Raw genomic sequence first — 22,389 nt, 5'->3', positions numbered from 1 at the left:
CAGTTACACGTCAGTATTTTTCTTCTGAGCTTACTGTCACTTCCTGCCTTCTGACTTAAAAAATATATATAGTCAAAAGATTATGGTGACCAATATGACAACTTATTTCTGCTTCTTCAAAAGAAATCTCACAGTTTTCAGAACTATAACAGTTGTGTTATGTTGGTGTATTGTTTCTTCTGTCGAGGTCTGGATTTAGTGCTTTTGAGAAGTTGTGGTAATATGCTTATCATTCATGATGCTTTCTTAGTACCATATGAGACATAGTAAAGGCAGCTCTAGTCCACACTCCTGTGAAATAAACAGGCACCCTTTAAGGAATGAATTGGCAAATCTTTACTACTCAGTAAGTATATATTAAAGAAATGTTGTAAACTAAAAAATACTTTCCTCCTGAGTGGCACCCATTAACTCTTTTCTTTTCATGTTATTATTCTGTTAATTTTTTAGACTTTCTGAAAAGACCTCTAGAAAGTTACGTGAAAAAACTCAAAGTGCCAGTTCATGTAATTCGAATGGAACAACGTTCTGGATTAATCAGAGCTAGATTAAAAGGAGCTGCTGTGTCCAAAGGACAAGTAATCACCTTTTTAGATGCCCATTGTGAATGCACTGCAGGCTGGCTGGAGCCTCTCTTAGCCAGGATCAAACATGACAGGTAATTTTTGGAGTCTATAAAGTTATTCTCAGTGCCTTTGTCCTAAACTACTTGATGAGCTATGAAACTCCTTTTTGTTGTTGGTGGTGGTGGTTGTAGGCCTTGAAATCTGGGCCTGAATGCTGTGATCCTTACTCAGATCTCAGTCTTTTGAGTAGCTGGAATTGCAGGCATCAGCCACCAGCACCCAGTTCTTTATTTTTAATAAATACCAAAATAGATTCATCTAAAGTTGAGTTTAAATATTCTGAAACCCATGCTAAAGAAAATATGAAGACAGTAGGTGTTTAAAGTCTGGTAATTACCAGTTATGTGAATTACCTTGCTATTGGAGATGGATTAGAAAGCATGTTGTTTATTACAATATCTACTAGATGCTATCTATGTTCACCAAACAGAACTGATAGACAGTGAACTTGAGGAAGGCAACATAAAACCCTTAAATTGTTTTTCACCTTTTTAAAAAATAGAATTTTATTATTAAAGTGTTGAACAGAGGAGTAAAAATACATAATTCAGTTGCTTTGAGCACATATTTTCTTGAATTTTATAGATATTACTACTAATTGTACAGCTTTCACATTACTTTTTTTTTTTTTTTTTTAGAGAGGTAGGGGAGAATGTCTTGCTATATGGGAATCTTGCATGATACCACTACACCAGCGGCGCTGTTGAATGTCTTGCTATGTATCCCAGGCTAGATTCCAACTCATAATTCTCCTGGTTCCACTTCTTGAGTGGTAGAGTTAGAGACATGTGCCACCAAACCTGCTTCCTTTCCCTTTTGGTAGCCTTAAAACCCTGTGTTTTATCCCTGTTCTCTAAGGCTTTGAGATCTAGGGTGGACGAGTTATTTTATTTCTACTTACACCTTCATTGGAACTCAGCTGTGGGCACAGAGGTAGTATCTTCCATGATATAGGAAGAATGTGGTTGTGATGTGCCCTTATAGTTAAGTGCTTTTGACAGAATTACCTGTACCTGGCTGTCTTAGTTCTTGTGTTTCAGGGAACAACCAGGTTTTAGTCTACTACACTTTTATCAGTTGAATTTCTGCTTGTCATGCAGTTTGAGCTAAAGATGATCAGTATTAACATTAGCATTCAGAGATTCAAAAGGTAAATTTTTACTAGTCCAGTGACTGCTAGAAGGAGTTAAGACTATTGCATCTGGTCTGTTTGATACCAAGTGCTACCTGTATTCCTTTCCTTTTAAAGATTAAAGAAAAAAGAAAAAGAAGCATTGGCCAAGAAGAAAATCTAGTAACTTTAGGAAAGAGTACATTGACATGAAGAATGAAAAGGAATATAAACCTCTATAAATAATACATGATTGATTTAGAAAATATTTTTGTGACTGAATACGTAACTTTTGGAAACAGAAACTTGAAGCCATAAAGAGGAAGCAGTGTGAGATTATTATAATATAGAGAGAAGTAACCAGCTTACTATAAACAATTTGGGCTGTGTGGTTGGTTAGATAGCCTCAATCATTTTTTTTAAAAAATGAAAATGCTGTGTAAAACACAAAAAAAATAAATGCATCATTAAGTTCACACGAGAATAGGAAATTGGCATATCTCAAAACAAAGTGAGAGCAAATGAGTAACCCATAATAAGTTATAGGATTTATACTGAAGTCTAGGATTGTAAGCTTCACCCTTGACAAATGAACAAAGTGAAATGATGGGTGAGGGGCGGGAATCAAAGTTTTTCCCAAGGTGGGAAGATTATTAGCAGACACCTGTATAAAGCTGATCTTGAAATCTATACCTCAGTGTAAGAATGAAAAATAGATTTCACCACATCACAGAAAACTTACCTGTCTCAGACTTGGTATTGGATGAGAAAGGGGAAACAATTCTACCATACAAATTTGTAAGAAGATACAGAAAAGTGGAAAACAAAGAAACTCCTTAAGAGCCAGCATAACTTTTAAAACAAAAATAAGCAAAAAAACCCCAAAAAACCTATAGCTCATGTTGATTCATAAATGGTACCAAAAAAAAATAGTACCAGAAAACCCAGTCCATCTGTAGACACATACACAAACACCCCCACACAAAATACTTCATGGCCAATTGCTTTAGCTTAATATTACAGTCCAATTTGTGTAATGCACTCTATTTACGTATTTTAAAGACCATCATTATCAACTTTTTAAAGGTCTGTACTCATTTCTACTTATTAGGAAATATTTAAACTATATGAAAATGTTTGAGTTCAAGAAAGAATACCTGAAAAAAATAAGAAACATCAATCTAACATAGTATAAATGGAAATTTTATTAAAAGATTCAGAGCAAGATAAGAATTTCCGGAATTGGGCTGAGAGTCTAGTTCAGTGCTGGAGCTCATCTGAGGCCCTGGGAGTGACCCCCAGAATTCAGCAGGAAATTTTTTTGCTGTTGTTTTTAACATTGTAGAATATATTTTTATTTAGAAACACCTAGTATTCAGTTGTTCTGTGGTTGTTAAAATGAGCAAGAACATTTTGAAAGGTCTTAAAATTCATTTTTATGCTGTTAGGAGGACAGTGGTATGTCCTATCATTGATGTGATCAGCGATGATACTTTTGAGTACATGGCAGGCTCTGATATGACCTATGGTGGATTCAACTGGAAGCTCAATTTTCGCTGGTATCCTGTTCCCCAAAGAGAAATGGACAGAAGGAAAGGTGACCGGACTCTTCCTGTCAGGTAATTTGTTGAACAGTTTCCTTAAAGTGTTATCAGCAGAGGATTGTGAAGCTTTAGGAATCATATTAAAAGAACTGTATGCTTTGAGAAACACAAGGGAATTGTACGTTTTATATGAAGTTATCATATTTCAGTTATTTCAGTATTTGAAAAACGGCTCTTTTTTCCTGTGATAAATTAATAAAATAAGAAATTTTCATTTGTTGGGTAAATCTAGTGCATATGAGAAATGATAACATCTTTATGTATATTCTTTTATTCCTATGTGGGTATTTTGCAAATGTATAAGTCCACAGTTTATTCTTATATCAAACTTCCTCTTGTGTCAGTATATTATTAAAATATTACCTAAATCTGGGCCCTTGCACGTAATACCACATTGATTATACTTATTGACTGATGAGTAAAATTTGTTTCAAACATTAAAATTACTAGAATTAACACAAAGCATAAAAAAAGTCCGTGGTTATACTGTTTGATTTTTCTTCTGTCCCACAGTTAATACCGATTTTCTTCAGAAAGAGATAAAAATCTTCTTGCTGTTTAGGGCAAGGTTTTGAGACCTTTGAGTTCTCTGAGACATCCTAGGATTTATCCCAAGTGCACCTACATGTCACAGAACCAAGCTTCTACTTTCTCCTCTTCTGGGCTTCTCACATTTTTATTTCCTATGAATTCTGGCAAAATTGAAGAGATTTCTTGGTATATTCTTTTCCCAAGCCAGCAGGGGACTTTTCCTCTTTAGTTATTTTTTCAGTTCTGTGTCTCAATCAGGGATTCATATATATTTTAAAATTGACAAATTTCATTGAAATTTATCTGTTTTTCATTCATTTTCTCTAATGGGAAAGTTCACTTAGAAAAAAATTAATAGGCCAAGAAGCTCCTATCCTAAAATGGTAACTGCACATTGGCATTTTTAGCATCTAATAAAATTTTACCTTTTGGGCCAGGTGTGTGGCCTAGTGGTAGAGTGCTTGCATGGCATGCAAGAAGTCCTGGGTGCCCTTCCTTGGTACCACATACTTAGAAAAAGCCAGAAGTGGTGCTGTATCTCAAATTTTAGAGCACTAGCCTTGAGAAAGCTCAAGGACAGTGCCCAAGCCTGAGTTCAAGCCTCAGGACTGGCAAAATAACAATAATAACTTTTTTTCAAAGTTTAACTTTTTCTGGGCCAAGAGTTTGGCCTAGTGGTAGAGTGCTTGCTTAGCATGCATGAAGACCCAGGTTCGATTCCTTAGTACCATATAAGTAGAAGAAACTGGAAGTGGTGCTGTGGCTCAAGTGGTAGAGCTCTAACCTTGAGGAAAGCCAAGGACAGTGCTCAGGTCCTGAGTTCAAGCCCCAGGACTGGCCAAAAAAAAAAAGGTTTTAACTTTTTCTTACTTTTCCTTTTCTAAAATCATTGCACAAACTACTTTAAAATATTGTTATTGGAAAAGCAAATACTGATACTGTAAGCAGAGTATGGAATGGAGGTTTTCATGGGTGATCAGTTTATCTTAAAATATGATTTTTTTATAATGTCCTTGGATCATAGCACTTGATTTTTCTATGTAAGTCCATTTTTTTCTACACTCATCCTTCATGGAAATCAGGGTTAACTGGTAGTCATTTATTTATTTAAGTCCTTATCATTTCTCAGTTTAATTCTACCTATTCCCTTTTCCACCCTACCTTTGGAATCCCTAGACTTTTTCAGCAAACTTTCCATCCTTGGGTCAGGGTTGTGTGTTGTTTTTGTTCTATACTTTATCTCTTCCATTCCCTAAAAGCTTCTGTTAGGCTTAGGAAAGAGCTTCATTGTTTTCATCATTTTAATCTTATGTCTCTGCAGTATTTACTACCTTGGTAAACCTTGCATGTTGACCTTAACCTGAGAATTGTTGGTTAAAACAGTCAGCTACCTATATAGTTGATAGGAAATATGGATCACAATCAAATGGAAAGGATTATAAGACATAGCTTCAATTAAAAGAGCTACATCATATAGGACCAAAACATAGAAAGGTGCTTAGGACAGACAGAGAAATGTCAGTTGGATGGTGTCTGGTGATTATGGTCCAGCACTCAGCATGAATAGGATTGGGTGAAGCATGAAATCCTTTTGCCAAAGGGGGGAAAAAAAAGGTGAATAAAGAAAAAGAAAAAAACCTTTTGTACCATATAAACATCTCTGAAAAGTATGACAATAAGCATTATTATAAACTATAAAACTTCAGTACTTTTTTTAAGGAAAAAATTATTTTTGGCTCACACAACTGCAATACTTTTAAAAACATAAGCTGATTATAAATTTTAAATCATTAAAAGATTAATGGAATAGTATTATGATTGAATTTCAGAACACCTACAATGGCAGGAGGCCTTTTTTCAATAGACAGAGATTACTTTCAGGAAATTGGAACATATGATGCTGGAATGGATATTTGGGGAGGAGAAAACCTAGAAATTTCCTTTAGGGTAAGTTCCCCTTGGAAACAGTCTTTTGCTTTACCTCATATTTAACCTTAAATATATCTCTGCATTGATTTTACATGTTATCTCTAAAAAGAAAGAAAATTTAATGAGTTTAACCCGACTCCAGAGCCATGGGCCTGTTAAAAGTTTAGTGACATTGTTTAGGATTCATTTTAAACTTAGTAATAAGCACATAATCCAGTTTTAATAGTTCAACTATTTTTTTTAAAAAAGAATAATATAATTTATATATGCTACTTTGGTGTACCTGATTGCCAAAAGCATATGCTTTTTGGTCTAAAAATTATCCTCTCATTAAAAAAATCTGGTCATTTTGTCAGCTTTATATATACAAATCTGTATGTATGTGAGTGTATGTGTATTTTTTTTTTTCTCCTGGTACTAAGGCTTGAACTTAATGCCTGGGCACTGTCACTGTCACTGAAGATTTTTACTCTAAGCTAGCGCTTTACCATATGAGCTATAGCTTCACTTCCAGCTTTTTGGTGTTTAATTGGACATAAGAGTCCTATAGACTTTCCTCCCTGGACTGGCTTCAAACTGTGATCCTCAGATCTCATCCTGAGTACCTATGATTACAAGTGTGAGTCATCCGCACTCAGCTATTACTGTATATTTTTAATCAACTTCTGACATATAACTATAGTAGAAACCACACTTATATGTATTATAATTAAGCCTAGCCAATCACTCCATCCTTTTGTTAAGGTTAAGGGTTCAGCAGGTTCAGTTAGGTTCTATCAGCAACAATACTTTTATGATCCTGGAAAATTTTTGAAGTGAATATTTTATAAAAATCAAAATGTGTGATTGCAAATAGAGATTCCCTCCTTGAACGCGTGTTTGTTAAACTTGTCATTTAAAATATGTAAAAATCAACGTTAATAAATTCTTCAATAAAAAATCAAAATGTGATTTTTAATTCTAAATTTTACTTTTTTTACATGTTTAAAAAGCAATTTTACTGCTACCATTAATGCGTACTTGTTTTTGGACACCGTCATCCCTTCCTTGACTTTCCCCAAATGCCTTGTCAAATATAATTTTTTTTTCTATTACAAATAGTTAAAGATTTTCTAGTTACAGAAGAAAATTTATTTTGAAAGGAAAAAGGCTACATTGACTTAAAGTCATAGTTTCTATTTGATCTTTCACTTTTTTCTTTCTTGTCTTCAGTTTTTAAATTTTATTATTAAGTAGTTGTACAAAGAGGTTATAATCCCATGTCATGTAATGAATGCAGTGAATCTTAAATCATTCCTTGCCTTGTATCACTTCATTTTTGTTTTTCTTGTTCTAACACGAAGAACAAAATATGCTATTATTATTTCACTTAGAACTCATAATGGGAAAAAAAAAACTCATAATGGGTCTGGTTTAGATCCTTGGGGTTTATTTAAAGAGGAGGGAACCAAGAAGAAGCTCACTGGATTCTCAGTTAACTTTTTCTTCTTTTAAAACCAGTAACTACATTGTAAACACATTTCTTGAACATTTTAAGAAATAGGGTGTTCTCTTTAATTAGATGTTTGTAATTTAGTAATTTGAATGATGTGCTTATGAGTCATAAAATTTAGACTGTTCTACATCTTACTTCTTTGATAGCTTTGGCCTTTATCCTCACTTTTCTGTTTTTTAATCTTTTCATTTTGGTTTGATCAAATCCAAAAATTAGAGAAACATTTGTTGCCAAGGTAGTATTGGCTTTTAACCAAAATTAGGAGCTCTACTTTATATTCTATAGTCTATGAAATTCCAACTAGGAAACTCAATAGATGTGAACCTAATTTTTAAAAATTAAGAGTGACCAAAATGGTCTTCTTTGCTGTGTTTTTAGATTTCAGAATGAAGGTGTTTGAAAGGTTTTACCAGTAACTACTGATTTTCCATAAAAACCAAACCCCTATTCGAGTGAATTTTTCTTCTTTACTGAGCAGTGTCTTACTGTTTTCAGATTTGGCAGTGCGGAGGAACTTTGGAAATAGTTACGTGCTCACACGTTGGGCATGTGTTTCGGAAAGCTACACCTTACACGTTTCCAGGTGGGACTGGGCAGATTATCAATAAAAATAACAGACGACTTGCGGAAGTGTGGATGGATGAATTCAAGAATTTCTTCTATATAATTTCTCCAGGTAAGTTTATTTTTCAGTGGAAGAACTGTTCCTGGTTTTAATGTATTCTGAGGAGAGGCAGTGTGGAAACAAGCTTTAGAAGACTGTTGTAAGGAATAGTGAAGCCATAAGAGCAAAGTAGTTGGTAGAATTCACAATATCATTAGTAATAATATGAAATTATCCTGCTTAGTTTTGCCAGTCCAGGTTTTAAACCATATGCTATTTTTTAGATTCATTTGTAGCATTTCAAATTTATGCCTGTATGATTTCATCTTTCTAATTTTCAGTCATTTTCCTAACTTGCATGGCCTATTCTGTATTTTTTTTTCATCCAATGTAAGAAAACTACTGCTATACAGGAGGTCATGAACATTTCCTGTAAACAGGGCCTTGATGCCATCATACAAGGCCTTCATCTGACCATTAAGCATCACAGGACCAGTGTGGAATCTTAGAACATGCTTCAAGGGACTTCTCTCCAGAAACCATCCTCAGCTATTTAGTGTTTAAAGGGTACCATTGTTTCATTAAACAGAAAACTTCCTGGCATTGCTGCTTTTCTTTTCCTTTTTTTTTTTTTGCCTAGTCCTAGGGCTTGAACTCAGGGCCTGAGTTCTTTGGGCTTTTTCAAGACTAGAGTCCTAACACTTGAGCCACAACACCACTTCCAGCTTTTTTTTTTTCCCCATATCTTTTTTTTTATTGTAATTAATAGAAGGGTTACATGATATTTGCCATATAGATGGTGCATTAATTCCCATACATTGATACCCTTTCACATGTCTTGGTCCCCATTTCCCTCCTCCCCACCCCCAACCCTCATCTTGTTTTCCCCCCTTGCCTATCCAATTTCAAATAACCAAATACAAATATATCTGATATATCAGGTCACTTCCAGCTTTTTTTATGTATTTGTTATCAAGGAATCGAAACCAGGTCTTTGTGCATACTAGGCAAGACTTCTGGCCCTGCATTGTTACTTTTCTGTCCTCATCTTTCTCAAGTCTTTTACTACAAGACTACACTGGCAGTGGAAACAGTTGCACTGTTTAATGATCTAGGCAAAATAGATCTTAATTTTTTGTTTTTACCTTAACATGCATTAAAGCTTTCTGATCCGATATAGCAGCCATTTGTATGTAATTTTATTCGTTTGTGCTTTATTCTTAAAATTTTATTTTTAAATATACCATGTTAATGTTCTTTCCTCATAAGATACTTTGTAAGATGAATTTATGTCTGCAAGATGAATTTATATTAGTCATGTATCACCCAAATGATAACACTATTCACATTCAGCTACTAGAACCAACATAAGTAAATGTGAGTTACCTAAATAGAACTCTAATGATTCAGAGTTGATTATTTCTTTCAACAGGTGTTACCAAAGTAGATTATGGAGATATATCATCAAGACTTGGTCTGAGACACAAACTACAGTGCAAACCTTTCTCTTGGTACCTAGAAAACATTTACCCTGATTCTCAAATTCCACGTCACTATTTCTCACTGGGAGAGGTAAAAACATATATGCATATGTATACATTCTGTAGCGCTATTATGTTCTTGTTTTTAATTAAAAAGTAAAATTTCTAGACTCTTAAAACATTAAATAAGTATCTTTGTGTTAAAACACATAATTTCAAGTATGAGAAAGTTCTTAGCTGCTTCAGGCCTTGAAGTCCTTTAAAATTTTTTTGTTTTATTTTATTAAAATAAGAATGCTCTGGCTGGGTGCTGGTGGCTCATGCTTGTAATTCTAGCTACTTAGGAGGCTAAGATCTGAGGATCACTCAGTTCAAAGCCAGCCTGGACACAAAAATCCGTGAGACTCTTATCTCCAGTTAAGCACCAGTAAACCAGAAGTGGTACTGTGGCTCAAGTAGTAGAGTACTAGTCTTGAGCTGAAGAACTCCGGCCCAGAGTTCAAGCCCCACAACTGACCAAAAAAAACAAAAACAAACAAAAAAAACAATGCTCTGAATATTATCTTTTGGATCTGTCCAAGAGGTTAAATCTTGTCTACATTTTCAGTAGTGTTATTTTAACAAACTCATTTACTTGTGATCATGTACTCCTGAATCTACTATCCTTTTCCTTGTTTGTCTTTGTCAATGCTTGGGAAATTTTAAAGTCAAGATAAATTGTATAGAATTAGCTAGGAAAGAAAGGCTATTCATAATAAATTGAATTTTTGGTCCATGTTTGTTTTCCTTTGGGAGTTTCAGGGTTTTTTTGTTTGGACAGGGAAATTAGAAAGACTGTTACAAACACATTGGTTTCTAGGGATGCCTTTTGTTACTTCTCTTAGAATTGCACTATTCATTCTTAGAATTAGTTAATAAAAAATAAGTCCATTCTAAAGCACAACTAAGTACCTTAAATGAAGTAAGCCATTGACAAGAAGATAAATAATATTTATAATTGTACTTATATCAATGATGTAAAGTTGTCATATGTAAAGAAACAAAGTAGAATTGCTACCAGAAGCTGAAGGGAGATCGGAAAGGTGATTTTTTTTTTTTTTAGTAAGTATTTAAAAGTTTGAGTTTGCAAGATAGAAGAGTTCTGGAGATGTATTTCACTACCATATGAGTTTATAGTAATAGTGCTATAGCCAGAAACAGTAAAGATAATAAGTTTTACCTTGTGTGTGAAAGATCCAGAGTTTGTCAGAGTCATGTGTGGATAGGTGGAGGAGAGATCCGAAGCACAGAGGGGAGGGCACTGATTGGGGATAGGATGAAGGCCACGCTTTTCTTGGAGTCTGATGGAGAATAGTGGGGATAGGGACAAGTGTGGGTTAAATGTAGATTTTCTTTTCCAGAGACTTGCTTCTAAGGGTGAGTTTAAGATTGAGAGAAGGAGCTGTTAGCACTTGGAGTTTGGTTTGGTGTTGGAGTTCAAAAAACTGAAACAAGGCCAGGAGTTTGGCCTAGTGGTAGAGTGCTTGCCTAGCATGCACGAAGACCCGGGTTCGATTCCTTGGTACCACATACTTAGAAAAAGCCAGAAGTAGTGCTGAGGCTCAAGTGGTAGAGCTCTAGCCTTGAGAAAGTCCAAGGACAGGGCTCAGGCCCTGAGATAAAGCCCAGGACTGGCAAAAAACAAAAACAAAACAACAAGAAAAACTGAAACAGAAATGTACAGTGCACCTTTGTACAACTACTTAAAGATGATAAAAGTATAATTTTTAAAAATGTAGGATATAGCTGGGTATGGTGGCTCTCGCCTGTAATCCTGGCTACTCAGGAGGCTAAGATCTGAGGATCGTGGATCAATGCCAGCCTGGGCACAAAAGAACCTGAGACTCTTTTCTCCAATCCAGTCTCTCAGGGTCCCTTAATAGTTACTAAGGCTATTCCAGGGTTGATTTCAGCTCCCTACCTCTGAAATTTATTGTCACTTAAGAAATTCAGCCTCACACAAAATATGTGGAGTGTTGTATTTCTTGAGCCTCTATGTGATCCTCACTGATTTCTCACTAATGAATGTTTCTATTGCTGTAGCTCTTTTCAGTAAATAAAGGCCCAGAATAAGTGATGTGCTATGGTAAGATTTAGAGCAGTCACTCCTGTAACATGATATATAATAGGGAATGAGTTGGTTTTTATTTTCCTTTCAAACTGACCCAGTTTTGAATAATGCCTAAACACTATTAGTTGGGTCAGAATGTAGGCAAATTACAAAGAGACACTTGTCTAACCCTTCATAGATAATTGTCAAGACAAGCTCTGGCTCCTTACCTATCTTACCAGCTGGCTTTCTGGTGAGTCACAGATTTTACCATCTGTGGCCTTTTTTTAAATTAACTCAGCTTTGTGGATCCTTAATTTAATACCAAGTCACATCATCTAGTTTAAAAGTCTGTTTCTAGGGCACACTTGTTAGCAAGCGCCCATGGTAGTGCAGCTGGAGATTTTATACTAATGATCAATCGTTCATAGCTTTATTCGTATGAGCCTTCCTTTGCTAGTGACGAGAAATTAGCCTTTAAGAGAAGGTGGTGTTTCAAGGACCCAGGAAAATGAGAAATCATAGAGTTTTAGAGCAGAAGTGGTAACTAGGAACTAGAAATATGGGTAGAATAATCACAATTTAGAGTATCTGTATTCAATCAATCCTAATATTTCTAACTCTAGACTTGGAACCAAATACATGTACTTGATTATAATATTACAATATTTCATTCAGGAAATAACCACAAAAAGTGAACAGTCCAGATTAGTTGTTGCCAGATTAGCCAGGCTCATAGATTGACCAATCACTTTCCTAAGCAGATTTTATAATTCTAACATTTTTACTTAGCACATACTTTAAGAACCAATCTGAATATGTCACCAACACTAAATCATTTTACTCAGACTTTTAACACTGTAGGATAGAAACCATTATCCACAGTTTGTAGATAGGAAGATTAAGATATAAATAGATTTAAACACCATAGCTAGGGTAACAATCATGAAACAAAAGAAATAACTTGAACATGAGCTGAAAGCTTATGCTCTTTAATTCAAATAATATATTCTTTCTCAGATCTAAATAGTATTTTCTTGGTGGCCACGAGTAAATAAGTGAATCCAAATTACATAATACTATATTCAAAACACATAACTCTTACATTGTCAAACCTGATGCAGGTATCAGGAATCTAGAGGACACTATTAGAAAAGCTAAGAAACTAAGACTCTAAACTTCTACAGCAGAAATCAGTGCATTCACATGTATTTTTCACTAGTAAAATAATATAGTAGTCATAATATATAAGTTGATATTTCAAAAGTGGTATCTAATTTTGTACTTCAAAAGTGAAATTGAATTGTTTCTGGCTCTGTGGATAAGGAAAGAAAGCAAGTATTGTGCCTTTTGTGTGTTAGTTGCTGCCAAGGCCCCTGTCTGTATACAATCTCACTTAGAACTCTTAACAAACCTGAGCAAGATTTGTCATTTTTTTTTACTGAAGAGAAATTGAAAGATGATCCCCAAAAATAATTGATTAGGCAAGACATGGGAGGAAAAGGGTAAACTTTGTGACAAAATGTCTTTAAAATACTAATATTTTTATGTCTTAATTTTATATCTTCCTGTACCACACTGTTCCCCATCCCTACCAAGAATCATTGTATTAGAAAACTATCTGAAGTTTTTCAGTAAAGAAATCCATGTGGATTAGTTTAGCACTATTTTTCCTAAACACATTTGATCACCAGGCCTCTCTTTTTTAGTATATGTTGCCATCTTGCATGATGGTGTTCTGCAGATCACAGTTTGGGGAGTCACTCTCTTGGAGTCAGTAACCACCCCTAAGGTCTTCTAGTTAGTAATGATAAAGTTAGGGCAAGACTGAGATCTCTAAATCCTTACAACCTGTACTCTTACCCTGCAGATACTACCCTCTGACCATTATTAATTCACATATTACTGCCATTGAAGTTAAGAAGTTCCTGTTTCTAATAGTTCCTTACCATTTGTCACATTATTAAAATGTAAGCAAGGTGTCTAAGATTGGTTTGGCTTGATTGAATGATAAATCTAACTATGTAAGAAAAGATGTTTCTTTGTAGTATTTCAGGACAGCCAATTTAACCTTCTTTCTCTTACTATTATTCTTGGCATACAAGTTTTTTCTTTTCTTAGCACTACTATGAAATCTATGAGGAAGGTTAAGAGATTTCTTCTGAGGGACGAGAACTTGGCCTAGTGGTAGAGTGCTTGCCTAGCATGCATCAAGACCTGTGTTCGATTCCTTAGTACAACATACATAGAAAAGGCTGGAAGTGGCACTGTAGCTCAAGTGGTAGAGCTCTAGCCTTGAGAAAGCCCAAGGACAATGCTCAGGCCCTGAGCCTCAAGCCCAGGACTGGCAAAAGAGAGAGAGAGGGAGGGAGGGAGAGAGAAAGAGAAAGAGAGAGAGAGGGAGAGAGAAAGAGATTTCTTTTTGAAGACCAAGCACATCCATCTTCTTGTTACCAGCAGAGACTAGTTTTTGCTGATCAGAAGAAATTCCATGCTTATCCTGGATGTTGGCCTTTATATTTTCTCTATAGTATTTCAGGGTTCAGCCTCAAGTGTAATTGTCATTCTTATAAGGATTTTTATGAAAATCTGAGTCTTTGGCAGTGCTTCCACTAATAACTGAAAATCAGAAAAGAATCTGTAGGGAATATTTGGGTTAAACAGGAAGAGAACTGACTCTGTGCTCTAGTTATTGGTAGAAGTTGTGACTGTCTTTTATGATGTACAATGAACAAATACTTGTTTAGTATAACATCCGTACTTCCTTGTTTCTATTGCTCTTAATATATGTTAATCTGCTTGTCCCGAGTATATTTTGCTGAAGAACAATTCAGTATAGTCTCAAACTATGTTCCTGTTCTTAGAACTATTAAGAACTCTGTGGGACCAAGCAGTTAAATTCATTTAAAAAACTTGGGAAAATGTTTTCAGATATACTTGAATCATATTAAAAGGTCTGTTGGGGCTAAAGTATAACTCAGTGGTAGGGAGCCAGCTTGACATGTGCAAAGCTCTAGTTTTGAAAAGAAGAGAAAGAAAGGACCATTACTTTCCTTCTTGGTCATAATTTATTCCCCAGGACTACTCGGAAGGTACAAACCAAACTTTACACTTGATTCTCCCAATAATATGATTATTAACATTGTGAATCATTTTTTATCTTTGACAAGCAGCTTCTCACAAACGATGACTTTTTTCTATTTTCAGCATCTAGACCTATGAATCCAGTGAGTAATTAGCCACTAGCCACATTAAATATTACTCTGGTCCTCAAATCCTAGTAGCCACATGTAAAGTGTTCACTGGACATGTGACTACTCAGTACAGTGCATTGGATAGACAGCATAAATACAGACATTTCCTTTATTTCAAAAAGTGGTATTTCAATGATCTGGAGACAGTACAGAGACTATCTGTCTGTCTGCGTTGTGTATGGCTGCTTTGTTGTCTGAAGATGGCTTGTCCAACTTAGTGTTATCAAAAGTCACAGGTAATGCTTACCCTTTTTAGTCCTCCTTGTTCCTAATTAAGAGTTATCCTAAGACAGCTCTCAAAGGATATACCATATTAAATTCCAAGTTATAGTTATTTTCCTCCTAGGTTAAATAGAGTATCAGAACCATAATACTTACGCCTTTCTATTTTAGCCAGGAAAATCTCCCTTTTTCTATATCACATTAGTCTTTTCATTAGAGTCCCTAGTGATTTAGAATCCATGATAACTATTGAATATGTTACCAAACAGAGAACCATCTTTCCAAAAGAGCCATCAAGATATAGAAGATAAGCAAAGTGGAAGGAATTGATAGTGTTATGAGACTGCAGAGCAGTTATCTATATGCTATATACATCAAAAGATGGGATACAGCCCATAAAGACTGGCAAAAATCCAGAAAGAACTAGCTCTTCTTATCTCTTCCATGTATTGAACTTCAGAACACCCTTAGGTTATCAGAATATTCACACTTGTTTTATTAAAGAATTTATTAACATTGATTTTTACATATTTCAAATGACATGTTTAACAAGCAAGTATTCAAGAAGGGAATCTCTATATACAATCACTGGCACTTAGATTTTAGAACATAATTAAAATTAGACTGAGGGTTTGTATGTTATAGATACATATTAATCTATATAATAAAACATTATGTCTATAGAGTCATACATTTTATGTCTATGTAGTTATGTTTATATTTCCATTACCATGTTCATAGCATTGGATTCACACCTTTTTTTTTTTAAAGAAGCTCAACAAGAGACTATCTGGACTATTCTTATATTAGTGTTACATTTTTTTCATATAGCCAGGCATGGTGTATACTTGTATCCAATTGGGAAATGGAGGCAGAAGTTTCTGGAGTTCATGGCTAGCTTGGACTATGTACTATACCCTTTCTCAAAGAAAAAAAAAAGAAAACTTATATGTATTTTTACCCTAATACCTTTCCCCTAATAACATGCCTGGGTTTTTTTTTTTTGCCATTACATGTTACAAATACTATTATTTCATATTCCTTAGAGTGTCAGATATTGAATAACTAACCTATAATCCATTATATCGTACAGATAGATACTGAAATAAGTATATGTTGCCACTATTTCTACCTTCCACACTTCACTAGGAAGCTGATACTTGTTTGCATAGATGTAATTATAGTTTGGAGCACCAAAGGCAGTATCCCTTAGAAAGTGTGTTTTTCCCTCTTCCAGTAGCTTTTCAAATTTAACTCTGCCAGGAAGACTTACTAGATTATTCTCTCCCTCTTGCAATCCAAAAGGACCAATCATATACTGGTTTTTAATATACCACGGGAAAACACTACATAGATAGAGTATGCTCATGTATTCCCACAAGGAGAGAAGAATATACTTCAAAACTGTGTCTTCTAAGCCAGGCATTAAAGAATAACCCACTGGAGAGCACCCCACTCATTCAGCTACAAAGAAGTTTGTTCTGGCAAAAAAGCTTCTCTGTCCCGGAAGGCAGTGTTAAAGCCACTCAAGGACTAGAACATTATATCTGTTTTCTAAAATATTAGTGCCTTACTGAAATGTTGGAATAATACACAGATATTGGAATAATGTACAAACTGTATGTTTATTTGTAAAAGTAATTGGATCATAATTAGCTTTAGTTTTACTCTACTTCATCACAAAACTACATGTTTTTGCCGTGTGTGATAGCTCACACCTGTAATCCTAGCTACTCAGGAGTCTGAGATCTGAGGATCAAGGTTCAAAGCCAGCCCAAGCACAAAAGGACCTGAGACTCTTATCTCCAATTAATCTCAAGAAAATGGGAAGAGGGGCTTGGCTCAAATGTAGGGCAGTAGCCTTAAGGTGAAGAGCTCAGGGACAACACCCAGGCCAAAGGTTGCCAAGTGCTTTTAAATGGCAGTTGTTTTGAGGAAGCAAAATAGCAAAGGATGTTGCTTAAATTCTCATGGCTGATTCAAGATTCTTTATGTAAATGACAAGTATCTAATGAGAAAGTAAAGTTTGCACCATACCATGCCTATGCTTCCAAGTGCCAAATTATTTGGTTAGAAAATGCCTAATGGAAGTCCTCTGAGAAGTCACTTACTTTGGTTAGTCCAGTTGTTCTGAATGAGTTGCTCATTTGCTTTAAATTATTAGAATAGAATTTATTGAAATAAACAGCTTAGAAAACATTCCTTTTTAAAGTTGGGTTTTTTTTTTGCCAGTCCTGGGCTTGAACTCAGGGCCCTCAACCTGTTCTTGGGCTTTCCTCAAGGCTAGTGCTCTACCACTTGAGCCATAGCACCACTTCTGGCTTTTTTTTTTTTTAAATATGTATGAGTTACAGAGGAATCAAACCCAGGTCTTCATGCATGCTAGGCAAGCACTCTACCACTAGGCCAGATTCCTGTCCCTGGAAAACATTTCTAAACCAAAGAATTTTAAGGAACCATGCAATGATTCCCCTCTCCCCCATAAACTTTACCTATTAGATTTGTAATCACTTGAGCTCAAATTGACCTTTAATTGTATATGTGGCTATCCATCTAGTTAACCTTCTTATCATTGTCTCATAGATACGAAATGTGGAAACAAATCAATGTCTAGATAACATGGCTAGAAAAGAGAATGAAAAAGTTGGAATTTTTAATTGTCATGGTATGGGAGGTAATCAGGTGAGTATCTTAGCAATTTTTTTTTTAACTTTAATTTCAACAGGACACCAGTATCTCATGTCTATAATCTTAGCTATTCAGGAGGATGAGATCTGAGGAGCATAGTTCAAAGCCAGCCCAGGCACAAAAGTCCATGAGACTCTTATCTCCAAACATCCACCAGATAACCGGAAGTGGAGCTGTGGCTCAAGGGTTAGGATGGTAGCCTTGAGCTGAAGAACTCTGGGCCTGGGTGCTGTCCCTGAGTGCAATTCCCACCGCCAACAAAAAAAAAGTTTAATTTCAACTTTTCCTTTTCCGTTTTGTTTTATCCCTTTATTACATGGCATTATCCTGGAAATATTTTATATGTCCAAGGAGAAAATAATAAAGACCATTAGGTTAGAGGAACCTTTAATAATTTTTTTTGAAACAAAGCATTTGCAAAAGTCTGTGTATTGACACTGCTAAACAAAAGATTTCTTTTGATCTCTTTAGGCAGACAAACAACCGTTGACACTACTGTATATAAAGAACTAAATGATTTTTACTTTCCTCTATGGAAACTTTTCTGCATAATTTTGTTCTCCATTATTTTAATAAAGTACAAAGATCTTGTATCTTGAAAGACCTGTATTTTCCCTGTCAGATTACTCACATCTAAAATGATATAACTAGTTTGCTTTGACTATTAAAGTTTATATGTGTGCATTTTTGTTTTCTAGGTTTTCTCTTACACTGCCAATAAAGAAATTAGAACAGATGACCTTTGTTTGGATGTTTCCAAACTTAATGGCCCAGTTACCATGCTCAAATGCCACCACCTAAAAGGCAACCAACTCTGGGAATATGACCCAGTGGTAAGTTTTGAGTAGGAATAAAACAATTGTAATACCGGGCATGGTGGCTCACGCCTGTAATCCTAACTACTCAAGAGGCTAAGATCTGAGGATCGCAGTTCAGAGCCAGCCAGGGCACTAAAGTCTATGAGACTCTTTTTTTTTTTTTTTTTTTTTTTTTTTTTGGCCAGTCGTGGGCTTGAGCTCAGGGCCTGAGCACTGTCCTTGGACTTTCTCAAGGTTTGAACTCTACCACTTGAGCCTCAGCACCATTTCTGCCTTTTTTCTATGTATGTGGTACTGAGGAATTGAACCCGGGTCCTCGTGCATGCTAGGCAAGCACTCTACCACTAGGCCAAACTCCCGGCCCCGTCTATGAGACTCTTATGACCAGTTAACTACTAGAAAACCAGAAGTGGTGCTATGGCTCCAGGGTAGAGCAGTAGCCTTGAGCTGAAGAGCTCAGGAATAGTGTCCACGACTGACAAAAAAAAACAAAAAACAAACAAACAAAAAAAAACAGTTATGTGTATAACGTTTTAAAACTTAAGGCTCCTCTTACAAAATTTATCCTGAGATGAAATTTTAATGTCACACACTAGTTTCTCCCAGAGGCCAACTCTTAAAAGTTTTTTGTTCGGATATCTAATGGGGGACACCTTTTGAGTCAGTACTTGTGAAAGGAAAAATAGGGAGGCTAAGCTGGACAGAGGGAGGATTCAAGTTGCAGTTCTTGCCCAGTAGACTGAGCTGACAGCATAGGGAACTCTGGAGAGAAACAGCCCATCACAACTGCCCTGTGTTCATCCACTGAAAACATCACACTGGCATGTCAACAATCTGTAATATAAGCCTCAAAGTATGAACTCTTAGGTCAAAAGAACTCCATAAGTAAAATCTAGTACATTGTTTTATATGAGTAGAAGTTGAAGGCCTTATCATACGGAAATTGTAAAACTGAAATAGCTGTTTGGAAGTCATTTGGAAAATCCTAAATGAGGAATCCCTAATCCTACCCCTTCTCCACTCTATACCACTGTATTCCATTGCGTTTCCCATTACTCCCTTAAAGATAGCTTTTAATGCTTTCTTTAAATATATGCCTTCTCTGTCATGTGAGCTACAGTTCCACTTTTGGATTTCCTATTAATAGGAAGTAAAAGAGTCTTCTGGACTTCCCTCCTTTCAGCCAGTGATCCTCAGATCTCAGTCCCCTGAGTAGCTAGGATTAGAGGTATCATCCCAGCACCCAGATTTCCTCATTTTTATTGGGGAATTTAGCAATTATCAAAAATAATGGGGGTCGGAAGTTTGGCCTACTGGTAGAGGGCTTGTATAGCATGCACAGAGACCCAGGTTCAATTCCTTGGTACCACATATACATAGAAAAAGCCAGAAATGGTGCTGTGGCTCAAGTGGTAGAACACTAGCCTTGAGAAAGTCCAAGGACTGTGCTCAGGCCGTGAGTTCAAGCCCCAGGACTGGCAATAATAATAATAATAATGGCTGAGATGTTTTTTTTTTCTCCATCACCTTCAGAAATTAACCCTGCAGCATGTGAACAGTAATCAGTGCCTGGATAAAGCCACAGAAGAAGATAGCCAGGTGCCCAGCATTAGAGACTGCAATGGAAGCCGGTCCCAACAGTGGCTTCTTCGAAATGTTACCCTTCCAGAAATATTCTGAGACCAAATTTACAAAAACAAAAAAGAAAAAGAAAAGAAGAATTGACTGGGCTACCTCAGCATACATTTCTGCCACATTCTTAAGTAGCAAAAAAGGAAAAATACTTTCCTCTTCTGCAGGATGTAAGGTTTATCAGCCATTAAACTCAAACTTGTAGCTTTTCACTAGCTGTGAACCAGCCGTCCTGTCCAAGGACGTGAAAATGCATAGTAGTGAGTCTGTGCACAATGATGTTTACAAGATTGAAAGAGTCTTTCATCAAGAGTCATGGGAAAGAATATTCAGACACACAATGGACAAAATATGCTTTCTGGAAAGCTGCACCTTCTATGGTTTGCTTGCACATCAGTAATTTTTGCTGAGTGTGCTGTCATGAAGAAGAGATTTCCAAGATTTTTTTCCTAATTAGGACTGGTAGCCAGTATATTAAATATTGATATAAAACAAATGAGAAAGAACTGAAAGAACCAGATTCAGAATCATGAAAACAACATTTTTACAACAATAAAAAACTATATTAAACAGGGTTTAAAAGAAATTAAAACAGAACTATGAGAAGTACAATTTGTTATAGTATAGTATCAAATTTCTATATAGATTTTATACCTCAGTGGGGAAAAATAACTGATTCCAGTGATAATTCATTTTGTTTTCATCTGTGATAGTCATGGATGCTTTTATTTTCCTTGGGGTGCTGAAAATGAGCTGGGCAAAAAGCTCTCTGAACATAGTTTTAATTTCTAATATTTTTATTTGGTTTGTGGGCTGTTGGAATTGTAATTTTTAATTGCCTTCTTAAAAATGGAGACTTAACATGTCTTGTCTCAATTGAACAAGTTAAATATCTCAGTTGTTCTTGGGTCAACTGGCTTAGCACTCACCCACACATACACAAACACATCATATCATATCTTCAACTTCTTAACTTCATCCAACTTATTATACCCAAGATTCATACTACTGTAGTACAGATTTGTTTCATAGCAATAATTCTTCAGTTCTTTATGACTCCACTTAACAAAAGGCTTACAAGGAGTGGTTTATTATTTGGGTATTTGCAGATAATATATGACCATTTTGAAACCTTTCTCACTCCATACACAGATGTGCTTTATTGTCAAGTACATATTTAGATTCAGTTCTTGAATTGTAACTTTGATTTGGTTTTTTTAAAAATAAAATTTGACGGAAAATGTATAATTGGCATTTTTTAATGAGTTAGTGGAAGTGCAGCTATTCCATTATTGCGGGTTCTGCATTTCTTCTTTAAATTCCATATAGGTTAAATTGATCATATTTTTCTCTGAGTTTTTCATACCAAAAAATTCAATTAATTATCAAAATTCATGTCAATTAAAAGTTAATGTTTAACCTCCCAGAAATTGGCATTATGACATTTTCCCCAACATCCAAAGCTATCCATTGGCAAAAGTGCATATATTTTGCTTGTTTTTGTTAAATTGTATTTAATGGTATTTTTTTTCTTTGGTTATCAAAGACTCACTGCAGGCAGTGTTATTTCTTGTGCCTAAAAATGTTTCTGAAAGTCACATCACTAGTCACATTATTGCCAAGTTGAGTGGACAGTTTGTTGAATCAGCGTCAAGCAAGTGGATGCTTTAGGTTGAAGCTATATTACAGAAGGCAAAACTCCCAAGGAAATTCAAAATGAAACCAGTACTGGATGGAATTTTATTTCCTACTCCATGAGTTGTGTTAATTCTATTCAGTAGACCTAATGCTTGAAAAAATTGAATGTCTAATAAATTACTTTCATGCTCAGCATTTCAGATTTTTGTATTCCAGAATAGCTCGGTATTATTTGTTACTTTAAGAAAGCTTAACAGCATTGTGACTTAAGGTTCAGTTTTATTTTTAAGTGGTTTATTTGAGTGATTTTAATTCATGAGTACTTTTTTTTAAAATTAATAATCCATTGCCTTTATTTTTCTAACTAAAATATTCCTAAATATCTAGAAAATATAAAATATTCCTCACTAGTTGTGCCTAAAATTGGTTTTGTTTGAAGTTAAAATTAATGTTTACATTATAACAATTTGTAGATTAAGCAGAGTAGCTTAGTATTTATCTGATCTACCTGTAAATTAAATTAGGAAAAATGATGAATGAAAAAGAGATACATAGAATTATTTGACCCGAATATCTTTGTCATGTGTGACAAATTGAATCTCACAAGTGTTTCCACTATACTTCACAGTCCACTTAAATATATTTCTCTGCCTTACTGATTGTCCAA

At 35.3% G+C, this 22,389-nt stretch overlaps 1 protein-coding gene across 2 annotated transcripts in view; it reads left to right on the top strand.

Moving 5' to 3' along the window:
* Window positions 1-21,917, top strand: part of Galnt1 (polypeptide N-acetylgalactosaminyltransferase 1) — an 83,757-nt gene extending 61,840 nt beyond the window's left edge. For both annotated transcript variants that reach the window (XM_090353243.1, XM_090353244.1), the window contains exons 5-12: window positions 451-658; window positions 3,186-3,356; window positions 5,702-5,819; window positions 7,792-7,972; window positions 9,333-9,472; window positions 17,530-17,628; window positions 18,333-18,467; window positions 19,986-21,917. In XM_090353243.1, coding sequence (XP_090209369.1) covers window positions 451-658; window positions 3,186-3,356; window positions 5,702-5,819; window positions 7,792-7,972; window positions 9,333-9,472; window positions 17,530-17,628; window positions 18,333-18,467; window positions 19,986-20,132 — 1,199 coding nt within the window. In that variant the 3' untranslated portion in view covers window positions 20,133-21,917. The remainder of the gene's footprint in view (window positions 1-450; window positions 659-3,185; window positions 3,357-5,701; window positions 5,820-7,791; window positions 7,973-9,332; window positions 9,473-17,529; window positions 17,629-18,332; window positions 18,468-19,985) is intronic.
* Window positions 21,918-22,389: the final 472 nt, after the last annotated feature.

Source organism: Megascapheus bottae, chromosome 19, assembly GCF_031878675.1.
Source record: "Megascapheus bottae isolate mThoBot1 chromosome 19, mThoBot2.hap1, whole genome shotgun sequence".
NCBI classification, from domain to species: Eukaryota; Metazoa; Chordata; class Mammalia; order Rodentia; family Geomyidae; genus Megascapheus; species Megascapheus bottae.
The sequence above is the reverse complement of the archived record's forward strand: the minus strand, read 5'-3'. Positions and strand labels throughout refer to the sequence as shown.